Source organism: Lycium barbarum, chromosome 1 (assembly GCF_019175385.1).
Source record: "Lycium barbarum isolate Lr01 chromosome 1, ASM1917538v2, whole genome shotgun sequence".
NCBI classification, from domain to species: Eukaryota; Viridiplantae; Streptophyta; class Magnoliopsida; order Solanales; family Solanaceae; genus Lycium; species Lycium barbarum.
This window is the reverse complement of record NC_083337.1, coordinates 138,770,401-138,784,134: the sequence shown is the minus strand read 5'-3', so window position 1 is coordinate 138,784,134 and position 13,734 is coordinate 138,770,401. Positions and strand designations below refer to the sequence as shown.

The following is a 13,734-nucleotide window of genomic DNA, read 5'->3' as shown; positions in this document are numbered from 1 at the left end:
ATTTTTTTTTCATTTTATTTGAAAATCACCGTTTGATCATGAAAATTTCAAATACAACTTAAGCCTAAAACCTTGTTTTCACTTTTTTTCACTTTTAGTACATTCAAATAACCAAAGATTCATTACAAAACTATAACCAAACACAACTCCATCTTCAACTTCAACTTCAGAAATTTCAAATAAAGTAAAAAATATTTGGTTTCTATGGCCATACGCCCACTTAATAAGTTAACTTAAAATTTGGAGAGTCAAAATTGAAAAATGCATAATAAATTTTATGTTCAACAAAGTATTTTGAAAAATGTTTTACGTCGAATATGTTTTATATGTTCTAATTTCTACTTCATAACTCAAAAAAACATTCCAAAATATATATTCAATACAATTTTTGTAATGATTAGCGCACTGTGTATCTCTAATGATCAGATAAATTAAAATCGTGATAGTAAATCTATCACTAATCCATTACAATAGATAATATATTTATTATATGAAAAGTTTTTAAGATAATTTTTTTATCGTAGCTCTATCACATAATTTTGCATTATTATTATTTCTTAAATAAATTGGCCATGATTCTGTCGCTGTATTGGTAATAGTTACTTCGAGAAACAATTTATCTCAATCATTATTTATTTCATTTATTTGAGACTCTTCAGTATTAATGTCACCCCCAGATTAAAAGAGACGCGACCAGCACCCGATGCCTTAACTTATCCCATACTCATGGTACCATATTCTACTTATTTTTGACGTTGTATGGGTCACACAAGCCCGGAATTACTTTAATTGTATTGTCATTAAACTTGTAATTAATCTATTTTAAATATACAAATTTGTGCTACCTTACCAATAATATGTACAAGTATCCTAACATTAAGCCTGCTCATGTGCATATATGATATCGATCATATACAAAAGGCTTAAGTGACTAAAATGCCCCTGAACTTGACATGTTTTGCAACTTCAGTCCCCAAACTATTGATGGACTTCAAGACACCCCTAAACTCGGCTAAATGGGTTTTATTACACCCTGAGCTCATGACCCGGAGTGAGTGTAGTCACTCGCGGGTCCAGCTGTAAAATAAGGCTTATGTGGTCTCCACGTGTAAAATATTAATGCCACATGGCATTTTCATCCTATGTGTCCTCCACATAAATAAATTGTTTTGAAAAAAAATGTAAAACTGATTTTTTTTTATATAAAAAATCTTGAACAATGAAATATTTATTTTAAATCTGGAAAATTTGATTAAAAAAAAAACTGAAAAACTACAGTTTTAATTAAAATATCTGTGAAAAATGGATTTTTTTTTTAAATGAAAACTTGATATTTTTTTAAAAGTGTCCTAAAAAATCTAGATTTTCATGATTCTTTTAAGACACTTCTTAAAAAAAAAAAAAAAAAAAAAAAAAAAAAAAAAAAAAAAAAAAAAAAAAAAAACTGGAAAAACTGTTTTTTTTTTAAATGTAGAAAACCCATTTTTTAAAAAAAAAAAATCCCGGAAAATTAGATTAGTTTTTAAATCTAGAAAAACAATTATCAGTTTTCCACTTTATTCTTAAAAAAATCAGTATCCCAAATTTTAAAAAAATCGAGGTTTTTAATCAAAAATTCAATTTTTTAGATTCTTTTTTAGAAAAATGGGTTTATTTAGTTTTCCAGGTTTTTTAATTAAAAAAAATAAAATTTCCAGATTTTAAAAAAAAATAACGGGTTTCTCAGTTTTCAAGATTTAAAAAGTTCCAGATTTTTTAATAAAAAATTCAGTCCAGATTTATTTTAAAAAAATGGGTTTTCCACATTTTAAAAAAAAATAGTTTTTTCTGATTTTTAAAATTTATACTTTTTTATGAATTTCCAAAATTGATTTTTATTTTCTTTAAAAAAAAAACTGACGTGGCACCCTCACGCGCCTGTTGGCGTGTGACTACACTTGCTGTGCCACGTGGCAGCTCGGGGATGAATTAAAACCCATTTTGCCAAGTTTAGGAGTGTCTTGAAGTGCAGTAATAGTTTGAGGACTAAAGTTGCAATTCGTGCCAAGTTTGAGGGTGTTTTAGTCACTTAAGCTTATACAAAATTGTTTTCAAAGTGACTTTGTGAGGTAAAAAGTGTTGAAACCATTCATAATACAAAAATCAAAGATAGGAATATAATTTTAATATTTAATGGTAAGTCGTTTAAGCTCTTTTTTTTTTTTTTTTAAGTATGGGAATTTGACATGAAATATTGGAGGGAAAGTAAAATAACAAAAGTTGACTTTCAATTATTTTGGCTTCCCTCTAATATTTTGGTGTAAAATTCCCTATGTCACCCATTCCCCATATTCCCTCCCTGTAACCCACGACCAACCCCACTCAGATAAACTTGAAGTATCCAATTCAAATGCTACTACATACACTCCAAAGAAAAAAGAATTCCCTGCGTGTATTTCTGTTTTTTTCTCTCTCAATGTCTTGCTATTTCCCCACCTGATGGTCATCCAACAATCGTTGTAAATTAACCCCTCTCTTGTGTAGTTTTTACTCATCAATATCTCTACCTAATAAAAGTTCCTATTATAATTTTTATTTGAATATTTATTTCAGTTAGCACAAGGAACAGTTATTCTATAGAGTTTTCAACTCCAGCACATAATTTGTCTTAATGGAGGAATTCTTAACATCCTTTTAATAAGGAGGTAGGTTTTTATTGACCCTTATAATCGAATAGTTAACTATTTTATATAGAAGTTACTATTTCTTTCTCATTCTTTTGTTTTCTTCACTAATTAATGTTAGTTTTATGATTAAAGATTGAAGATGTACTTTGCTTAAATCATGATATCAAAAAAGTATATACTAAATTATGATTTTTTTTCTTTTCACACAGGCACATGAAGGTGCAAAAAGTGTCTCAAGAGTGAAGTTTTTAGTTTAAAGATGTTGCATTAGTACATGAGGAAGCAACATACTTTTTCTTTTTCAAGTTACCATTATTCATGTATTTCAATTAGATTTTTTATGATTAGTGATTTCACTCTATTTACTCAATTTTGGACCAATATGTTATCGCATAATTATAGATGTAATTAGCAGTTGGTTTTGTATGACTTTTGTGATGTCTTTTATTTAAAGATTTAAATACTCCCTAGTATGCTTTTGATCACAAAGTATCTATTTACGGAAAGTAGATTGTATTGCACATTTTCATCCTGCATCAAATTTTAAATTCAGTGAAAAAAGTAATTTATTCCATAATGGCCTTTATATTAATAACATAATTATATTTTTAATTACAAATTAACTTTATTTGATGACAATTGAAATTTTCACAAATTAACGTAATGTATAGTGACGAATTAGTCTTGACAAAAAAAAAAAAAAAAAATTCAACGATGAAATTGGTGCCTTTCCTAGAAAGACAAATTTGTCACTAATTTGATTATTTAGAGATGAAAATTTCCTTTCGTACACAAAGCATATAGCGTTTAGTGACGTAATCACATTCTTTTAACTACAAATTATGCATAGCTTTAAAGACAATCTGTATCATCACTAATTAAAATTATAGTTAGTGACAAATTAGATTTCTCGGTAATAATCACATTTTTAGTGACGTACAATATTTTTAGCTACAAAACTTTTACGCTATGCATGACAAATAGGTTTGTCATAAATACTACTCATTTGGGACGAAATTTTATTTTGTAGTTAATATAACTTTATTCAGCGACGAAACACTAAGTTGTCTCCATATACTTTTAGCGACCCACTTTTACAGACGAAAGATTGACGAACTTTTTTTTGTCACGAAAGATCTTTTGTGATGAAATATGACTTTTAAGTGACAAAATAATTCATCACAAATAATGAAATTTGTTGTAGTGGTAACAAATGATTCTATACTCGATCAGCAATGATCCTTCTTCCCCGATATAATTTACTTACCTCCTTGGTGACTCAAATCCCAATTTAAATGAAAAACCTTATATGCACCCGATATTTTTCACCAAACAAATATAGCCTCTTAATTTGTCATGATAAAATTGCTTAATAAATTGGTGTAGGTATCATGTGCAGGTACGATAAATTACCGGGGCAATTTGTACTTAATGGTGATCTTTCCACTTAATTATAAGCAGCCCACACATTAAGTTGTTGAATTATGTTCACTACCAGCCACTAAGTATATAAGTAGTTCTCTGCATGAAGATGCATGCGCACGTGTTTGATCATTCTATAAATTATCTGCTTCTCTTGAGCGTGCACACATTTGCTATAAATCTAGAAAAGCAGAAGGACGTAGTATTATTAAAACTTTACTTGCATTTAACGCATAGAACCTTAAAGAACATTCATATATGGTAATTTAAGGACTCAAGTAGCAAGATTGTTGTCTAAGCAATGGTGAATTGGTAATTAAATGAAATCCAAAATAAAAAACACTTAAACTTTTGCTGGTCATGTTGAATCTGAAAAACAATGTGCACTCGTGCAACCGATAAAATCTTTTGCAACTCCGCATGTTACTATTTCATTTGTCTATATGCCAAGTGTCAAGATGATATTGCAGTTTTTTTCCTTTCTAAGTGTGAAAACTTCTCATATGCTATTTTCATCAAATTCAACCTGTTTAACTTTTTCCTTCAGTCTCAATAAGAGTGTAACGTGCATCTATATGTTACTCATAATATTGTCCCTTTAACATAAAGTAATTAGTCGGAATGTTTGAAATCTTAATGTTAATTTCCGAAAGTATGTAGCGCTTTACATTATAAAAATGAGAATAAATGAACGATAATACACCTGACAGGTTTCAGCTTTGTCTCAATTTGAAGGTTTAGTAGAACTTTTCTCCCTTTCTATCATAATAGTCTTAACTTTTGTCTGTCAATCTTGACCTTAAATGTTAATAAACAAATGATGGTAACATTAATTTTTGAAGATGCAAGTAAATGAAAGTGTGGTCTTAAACTTTTAGATGAAATGGTTGCACACTTGATATCAAAATAGGCAGATCAGGTTCTTGGGGTCAAGTATTGCCACCTTTTGTCGAAAAAGAATTTTCACGTGCTTGACTCATCAAAAAGAGAATCAAACCCTCATGTGATGAGACTGCTCTCTCTAACAGTTTACACGGGATGAAAATCATTTTCATCCCCAGGTTTGACTTCAAAATCAAACACATCCCCCAAGTTTGAAGAATTGATATTTTCATCCCCATCTTAACTTTCGGCCATTGATCGATAATTGACCGGTCATACAAAGGGCTAAAATGTAATTTACTAATATCTCAATTTAATAAATGCCCTTAATTAATCATATACATTGTTTTTTTTCATAATTATCATTTCTTCAAATTGGATTTGGCAAAATTTGATTATTTTATAACCAAACACTGATTTGAAAAAAAATTGGAAAAAATATTCTGAAAAAAAATATTATTCATGACCAAAGGCAACAAATAACATTAGTCAACGTGAGCTCTTTTTTTTTTTAAAACATGAGTAGTCAACGTGAGCACATGAACTAGAAATGACAATTATGAAAAGAATGTATATGATTAATTAAGGGCATTTATTGAATTCAAATATTACTAAATTACATTTTAGCCCTTTAACGACTGGTCAACTATCGGTTAACTTACCGGTCAATGGCCGGAAGTTGAGATGAGGATGAAAATGTCAATTGTTCAAACCTGGGGGATGTGTTTGGTTTTTAAGATAAACTTAGGGGATGAAAATGATTTTCGCCCATTTACATCTTAAGATGTGAACTAGAATGATAGATAGGGACGAAATTAGAATGATAGACAAGGGTGAAGCTAGAGTTCTGGTTATCGGTTTGGCAAGACTCAGTAATTGCCAAATCTTGTATTATTTGAATCAAAGATTTCATTTAATAGATAAAAATAATTTATTCAAACCCAGTAAACTACCCTTTTTAGAATTGAGAAACAAGGATTTGGCTCCTCTCAATTACACCTTCTCTCCATTTCCTCAAGTACATATTTAGATGAGTGACACTTGTCATATTTAAAATTAAAAGGTCTAGATTAAATTAATTTAATAAGCATCATAACCATAGTTAAAGAATGAATTTTAGGAAAAAATCTCTATCTTCCACAAATTTTGGCTCCTCACTTAATATCATTATTTTCATGATATATGTTTTACATCCCCATTAATATCATTGCCCTAATCTAAAGTTAAGAATACTCTCCGTTTTTTTTTTAAATTATCTGACCAATTAAATCCAAAGATCAAAGGTATAATGAGATCAGACATGGATAAAGAAGAAGCCTAAAACTAAGAAAAAAAAGACTACTAACTTCATTTTTAAGCAGAAAATATTCTAAACATTTTACAAGTACTACTACTCTACAATATCTTCTTTCCTCTCCCTTTGTTTCTTTCATTTCTGGCGTAATTTTATACGCCAAATACTGATTGTTTTACCCAACATAAGTTAGATTTTTATATTTTTCTGTCAAAGGTAGTTTACAAGATTTCAACAAAAAATAAATAAAAAAGATAGCGTTTTATCTTAAAATAATTCCGAAAGTATAATTGAAGGGATGATATTAATGAGGAGCCAAAATTTGTTGAAGATGAGATTTTTTCCAAAAACATTATCTTTAATTATGGTTAAGATGCTTGTTAAATTAATTTAATCTAGGCCTTTAAATTTTAATTATGACAAGTGTGATTCATCTAAATATGCACTTGAAGAAATAGAGAGAAGGTGTAATGTATTAAAAATTAAAGATTCCACGTATGAATGGGAGAGACACGAGATAATATATCATTATTATGTTGGTTTGTTAAGGAAAGAATGGTCGGAAAGGGCTTTTGACCATATCATCACTAAAATGGAGAAACAATTCGAGAAAGGTAAGTGATGACAACGACAACACCGTTATACACGCTTTTCGTACGTGAAATGAAGACTAAGGGAAAAGGGCTTAATGAGTAATCTCTATTCAAAGGCAATTCAAATTACTGGACAATTAAACATTTGTTTGAATGCAACGTCCTCTCAATGAGAAAACCCTTTATGTGCATACCACTTCATTATAATAAGCAAATGTTAGATGCACAGTGCGGAGATCAGTACATCGAGTGCTTATAATAAGCCAATGAATACAATGTATTTTTTATACACAAATTTATCACCTAAACATATTACTCCCTCCGTCTTAAATTATCTACTTATTACTTTTCGCTTTTTAAGATTCAAAGTATGTGAACTTTAATCAACATTTTAAAAAATAAATTTTCATCATATTGACATGAGAAGATGCAATTTATAGTTTTTGTATATTTTTTTAATATCCATATTTTAGTTTTAAAATATTTGGTCTAATATAACTTTGAAGATTAGTCAAATTGACTTTAAAAATGAAAAAGAGACACTTTTTTTTTTTGGAACGGTGGAAGTAGTTGATATGCATGTGTTTTCACTTTAAATTTAAATCGCTTAAATTATTTAATTTAATATAAACATATGATGGAGGTAAGTATTTACTGGAAAGAAGTCTGCCCATCCCTCTTAAAGACGTAAAATTTTCTAGGCGGAGTGTTTGTTTGGACTTTTTGCACATAAAGTTAAATCTGTATAATAATTTCTAGCTCAATGTTTCAAATCTTTGAAACGTACACTCAGATTTTAACACGTTCTATTGTTGGCAAAGTACCCTTTTATAGTTTTATTAGTCATAATATTAAAGATTGTAGGTGGACTCTAAAAGATCTTCTCCACAGTTATGTTTGCAACTTGGATCCTATGGTAGGCTGCCTGCAAAATTAATAAGCTTGAAATAAGCAGTTGGTCTTTTGTTTTTACGCTGGCTGCTCAAGTATGACAACATGTGAACTACCTGTGTCTCATCTTATAACTCATCCAATTTGCTTTTGGAAATGTGAGACTCTAACTTCCTTTTCGTATATCATTATATTTCACTTTTTTCCTAAATCGGTGTCTCGAGTTTGAATTCTTAGAATGAAATAGTCTTTGATATGGATGCTTTAGCCAATTCACAACGTGGGACTTCCCACCATGAAGTTAGCCTCAAAGCGGATACGAACACCTGATGGGACCCAATGATCACCACAAATCAATGAACACATGAAACATCTCTTCACATACACTCATAATAATTATCACCGGATCATAGAACTACTCCTGACTTAATCATTGTAAATTAGTATGTTTTGGTGTAAATATCGGGTGCGGTTAAATTTTTACGCTTCCGCTAAGGACGGAGCTAAAGAGCGGAAAAAAAATTACATTTTATATACATGGTAATTTTTTTTAAAATGTAGCTAATATCATAAATATTAAACCTGTTGATGAAAATCCTCTCATCGCTTCTGCACCTCCCTCAAAATAGAAGGACCTAAACGAAGAAAGAAGCAAGAAAATTCTTTTCACCCCATGAAAAGTAGGAAGGTTCGGTTAGACTAATAAGAAAGCAAAAGGGACAGGGTTGACATTAATTCAATAATTTGAAGCCAATGATCAATGCTGATCAGTATAAATAGTGGAATTGTGAACTGTTTGGCTGATAAAAGCTTTGGAGTTTTTCAACAATTGGAGCCAATTATCTGCCAGAAATTCAGGGCTTTGCCAATAGATATGAGCAATCACTAATTGGGAAATGTCGATTGCATTTGCTGACATTTCATTCTCTTTGTTTGGCAGAAATAAAAACAGCCAGAGTGGTACTCACTATATGTCATTTTAGATTGAACTTTTCTCACCTTTTGACCAATCACTTACCCCTTTAATTCCAGCATCTATAAATTAAGTAAATTGTTAGCAGCAGAATGTTTTAAGGAGTTTAATATTGTTAGGGAAAAAATAAACGAAATTTACCAAATATCCGCGCAAGGCAAATGTTTTGCATGATTCCATCAATCTCTCGTATTTTTTTTGTCCATTGAGTAAATTGCTAAACAGAAATAGCCGAATATATTGAAGTTAATGGTTTCTCATCTCGAGAGCATGGCTGGTTTAAGGCAAGACTACTAAAACTTCTCCTTTATGCCCCAAGAGTCGAAGGCTCCCAAAACTTTGTCATTATTATATATAATTATGTTAATTAATTAATATAAATTTCAGTGTTTTTTCTTAGCTTGGTTGAGCTAGGTTGTTCGAAATAAGTAAGCAAATTTAGTTAACTTTCTATCTCTCATTAAATAGCAGTACTTGCACTTTATCAACCATGTTAGTTCCATTTGTCTTATTAAATTTTAGCTTCAAGTCATCGATTTCATTGAATTGTCCTTATTTGAGAGCTCCAGATTGAGTGGTATTCTGCACATATAATTTAAAATTCAATATCTTTCAATACAATTAATGTATGAAGTAAATAAAAATATAAATAGGTGAAGAAATAAATAGAAGCAACAAGATTAAAGCAAGCTCAAAAATGCTACGATATGTGATGGTTATAAACGGCTACCATAATGTTCATCAATACTCGCCCGCCTACTATTATTTCTATAGCATTATTATAATTATTGTCCTTGTATGTTTCGCTGCATTTTCAGCACACAAGTGCATAACATCACCTTTCCTAAACATATAAATGTTCAACTACCACAAAGTTCAAACCTTTACTACTACTACTACTATTTACACACATAGAAACACAAGCTTGTAGCCATTCACACTAGTGGAACACACCGACTTAACCCAGTCAAGTGAACCACCGCAAATCCCGCCTGCTCGCGTTGGGCAAAGAGAATGCCACTTTGGCACTATTAGCATACACACAATCTAACACATGATTTACCTATTAATAAAACATTACTGTAAATTCTAATAACAATAGACATATGTGGTGGAATAGTTGGAATCTCTTCATTCTTTAAAAAAATAGATTCAGGAATTGTATTTTGTATTTTGAGCATATCTGAATTAAAGTTCAGTCAATGAATTTTAGATACCCGATGGTAGAAAAAACACTAGATTCTGAAAATTAAATGCACATAGAAGCTAGAGCAACTCAAGTTTCAGTAAACATTATGCATTTCATTTAGTCCAGGTAGAGCATTACATCGAAACACTGTAGAAGCTCTCTCTACTTATTATCAAACACATTTTTTGATAAAAACGAAAAACCAGACTCTACTTGTTTACTCCGTTAACTTACACGGAGAATCTAAAACAAACTACTCTAATATAATCTATAAGTAAAACAGAGAAGGCACTAGCCTATTTCTTTTTGTCGCCGGTACACAAAATTTGCCAATAATAGGCAAACCGGCAACAATGAACACTTTCGAGAAATAGATAGTGGATTATAAGGCCATTAAAGCATCAACACTGGAAAACTCTCCAATGTCTCTGAAAAAACTATCCACTTCTAATGCACCCAAGTCTTGAAATGAATCCTCAAACTTGCCAATATCATGGTCTAATAACAAGTCATTCGCGAAATTCCAAGAAGATATTTCATCGAACGACGTGCACAAATCATTGGCGAAACTCGTCGAGTCTTCAAATAGTGTTTGTTCCGCAGCATCGAAGTTGAAGAAATTATCCAAGAATGGAACATCATTAGGCAAGTACTCGTTTGAATAGTCTGGTGAGATGCTTGTTTCACCCTGGCATTCAAGTTGTTCAACAGTTAGCTCACTGTTTGGTTCTTCAACCAATTGACAATGTTCTTCCGAAACATCTCCTTTCGCTTCTTCAAGAATCGGTTCGGACCCGAACCCGGACCCACTTTTTTGTTGTTCTGCTTCTTCACTGGATTGGCTAGTTCTGAACCGCAAAACAGAAGTGGGAGAACATATATTATGGGATTCATCACCCGATTCGTAGCCCGAATTCGAAGACACATTGACTTCTGACTTTTCCTTGGTTGGTGGAGTGATGAAGTTCGTCAAAGCGTCTGGTCCACGGAGCTTAATAGCCGCATTGTCATAAACCATAGCAGCTTCTTCAGCAGTTTCATAAGTACCCAACCAAAGCCTTACACGACGGGCCGGGTCGCGTATTTCTGCGGCCCATTTACCCCATGGCCGTTGACGAACACCTCTAAACTTCCTTACAGTTCCGTCTGCCTGTTGCTGGACTTCCTTCACCTTCAATGCCTTTTGTTTCTTGATGGTCTTGACGTTATTTAGAGGTTTAATGACATCATTGATTGATGATGTTTCAATACTGATTTCACTGATGTATCTTTTGACACGTTTTCTTCCGGAAAGCTCTTCTTCGTCACTAGACGAGTCAGTTGCATCAGGGTCAGTAACGGATATCCGAACAGTTCTTGGAATAGTGGGATTGAACTCGGAGGATTTTCGGGTTTTGGTTGTTTTCTTATGTTTTATGATGGAGGGTTTAGTGACTTTTCTGATGATTTTTTTGTGCTCTGTGTATTTGATCGGACATAGCATAGTGTGATGGTCCATGAGAGTGTTTTGGGTTAAGCTATTTTCTTAGTGTCCAGTGAAAACAGAGAAGTGTATAGATATAAAGGAAGATTGCTTTGAGAGTGTCACACGAGACTAGTAGCATTAAAAAGAAGAGGAATAGTCAAAGAGAAGCTTCAAACTGAAGCCAGAACCAAAACCAAAGACATCTGACAAAAAGAAAGAGCAACGTCGTTAAAAGATGGAATATAGTCTTAAAGGGTTAAAAAAAAAAAGTAACCACCGGAGCACAAAGTTTTGAAGCCGATAACAAAGTGAGGTCCTTTTAACAAAGTGAACTAGAAAGAAGAAGGTAAAAAGGATTTTGTGTAAGCGTGAGGGCTTAAAAAGTTCAGTGGACAATAAAGGGAGAGACCATATGGTTTAAAAAAGAGAAGGAATATATCAAAGTCTCTGCACACGAGGTAATCCTATGTTTCTCTTCTTCACAGTTCACTCTATGGAGATATATGAGAACTGAAACAAACTGTAACAGTACTAGTAAGATATGAAGTTTTTTGTATTGCGTGATGAATGGTGAAAGGTAAGATGATGAGAGAGAGAGAGACAGAGTTGTGAGTCTTCTAATTCCGTGAGACTAGAACTCTTGGTTACCTCTTTTATAGGATCCTATACAGTATACACCAGCCGAAATTCCAACCCCCAAATTATGCATATCATTTTTATTACTTTTATGTTCTCTACTATTTTTATATTGCACTTCTAAAGCTATTAAATGTTTCATAAATATGGCAGTACCATACATGTACCTAAAATAAAAGGCACTACCATACACTATCAGATTCTCAAAATATCTTCCTCCTGGGCGAGGAAAAGAATAAATGAATCTAATGATAATACACATTTTAATTTCAATTTATGATGCAGTTTGATTGAACACAAAAATTTAAGAATTATCTTTTGAAATTTGTAGTCTAAATATGTCATGAAATTTTAGAACCATAAAAGCATGTTTAAGAAAATTAAAGCCAAATTATTTATAAAATTACAAAAGCTTATCATTTTTATAACAAATTACTCCCTCCGTTTACTTTTTACTTGTCCACTTTTGACTTTGCACGACCCTTAAGAATTAATAAATGAAGTGTCTATTTTACTATAATACCCATATTAATTGGTGTATAATCTCATTGGACTTGAAAAATGATTTGGAAATGAGTACTTAATGTTAAGAGCAAAACAAGAAAAAAAAATTATATTTTCTTGATATGCTAAAAGTAAAAATCTATTTTTAGAATATTAGACAAGTAAAAAGTGAACGGAGAGAGTACTGCTTAATCTGTTTCATTTTATGAGCCTTACTTAATCTGTGTAAAGTTAAAATTTCAAAAGAGTTTTGAATCTTGTGCTCTAACTAATAATATGTTTACTAATCAAAATGACTTTTGAATTATGTACTTAAATATATAATGTGGATGTTGGAATTAAGAGTCATTAAATATTGAAACAGAATAAGTTTTCGCTTCATCTTGTTTGGGTATGAAAGTCCAAGGGGTAGTCACCGGCCGTCGGTGTCGGAGGGTCCAAAGATTCCGTCAAGAACCGACGGAGAGAATAAATAGTCGCCGCATATATATGTAGTGAGTGACACGTAGATTTAGTGGGTCCTACTTATAAAGATGGTCCAATGAGTGAATTTCAAATGCAGCTGACGCAGCATCTATTTTAAATCTCGAAGCTCGTGTCACTAGTCACGTGAGGCCCAGGATGCCCGGTCAGTTAAAAAATTATGTCGGTCAAATTCTTAAGCAATTGGCTACAACTCATTTCTTTGACCAGTAAATGCAAAGCTTTTTTAACTTTTAATAATTACTGTACTTACTGCTCGTTGATTTCGATCCATTAATTTTGGTAAGTTCCTGGAATGGAAACTTTCCTATTTACGCAACGATGCTTGTGAATCAAGTAAATGAAACAAACTTTAGGGCCATAAAATTTAACTTGAATGAAAAATAAAAAAATAAATTTTCTTTTATTCTTTTTGTACATAGTTTAACTGCATTTTTTATTTACTCCTATCAACAAAATATACTCTTGTACTCCCTCCGGTTTAAAAAGAGTGTTCACTTAGGGTAAATTTGAAAAAATAAAATCAATTTTTTATTGATTTGATAAGTAAATATTTTTTTTAACCAAAAAATAAAAGTTATGTGGATACTCTTTTTAAATCGGTGGAAGTATCTTTTTCTCGTAAATTTTAGAAAAGGAAGAAAAGACTATGGAGCAGGAAAAGTTTATATGCATTTAATGGTCTAGACAAATATTTATACTATTATGATCAAAATTTTGAATCCTTGGACTTTCC

At 31.5% G+C, this 13,734-nt stretch overlaps 1 protein-coding gene and 1 long non-coding RNA gene across 2 annotated transcripts; one reads left to right on the top strand and one right to left on the bottom strand.

Moving 5' to 3' along the window:
- Nucleotides 1-1,974: 1,974 nt before the first annotated feature.
- LOC132607590 (uncharacterized) lies at nucleotides 1,975-3,365 on the top strand. The gene is made up of 3 exons (XR_009570304.1): nucleotides 1,975-2,498; nucleotides 2,593-2,684; nucleotides 2,876-3,365. It is a non-coding gene; the product is annotated as an uncharacterized LOC132607590 (long non-coding RNA).
- A 6,637-nt stretch (nucleotides 3,366-10,002) lies between these two features.
- On the bottom strand, nucleotides 10,003-12,010 carry LOC132639550 (ethylene-responsive transcription factor CRF4-like). Its single transcript, XM_060355989.1, has one exon. The coding sequence runs from the start codon at nucleotides 11,406-11,408 to the stop codon at nucleotides 10,293-10,295; it is 1,116 nt and encodes a 371-aa protein (XP_060211972.1). The 5' UTR covers nucleotides 11,409-12,010; the 3' UTR covers nucleotides 10,003-10,292.
- Nucleotides 12,011-13,734: the final 1,724 nt, after the last annotated feature.

Excerpts from the sequence above, each read along its gene's own strand:
- LOC132639550 (XM_060355989.1), bottom strand. The coding sequence starts at position 11,408 with ATGGACCATCACACTATGCTATGTCCGATCAAATACACAGAGCACAAA.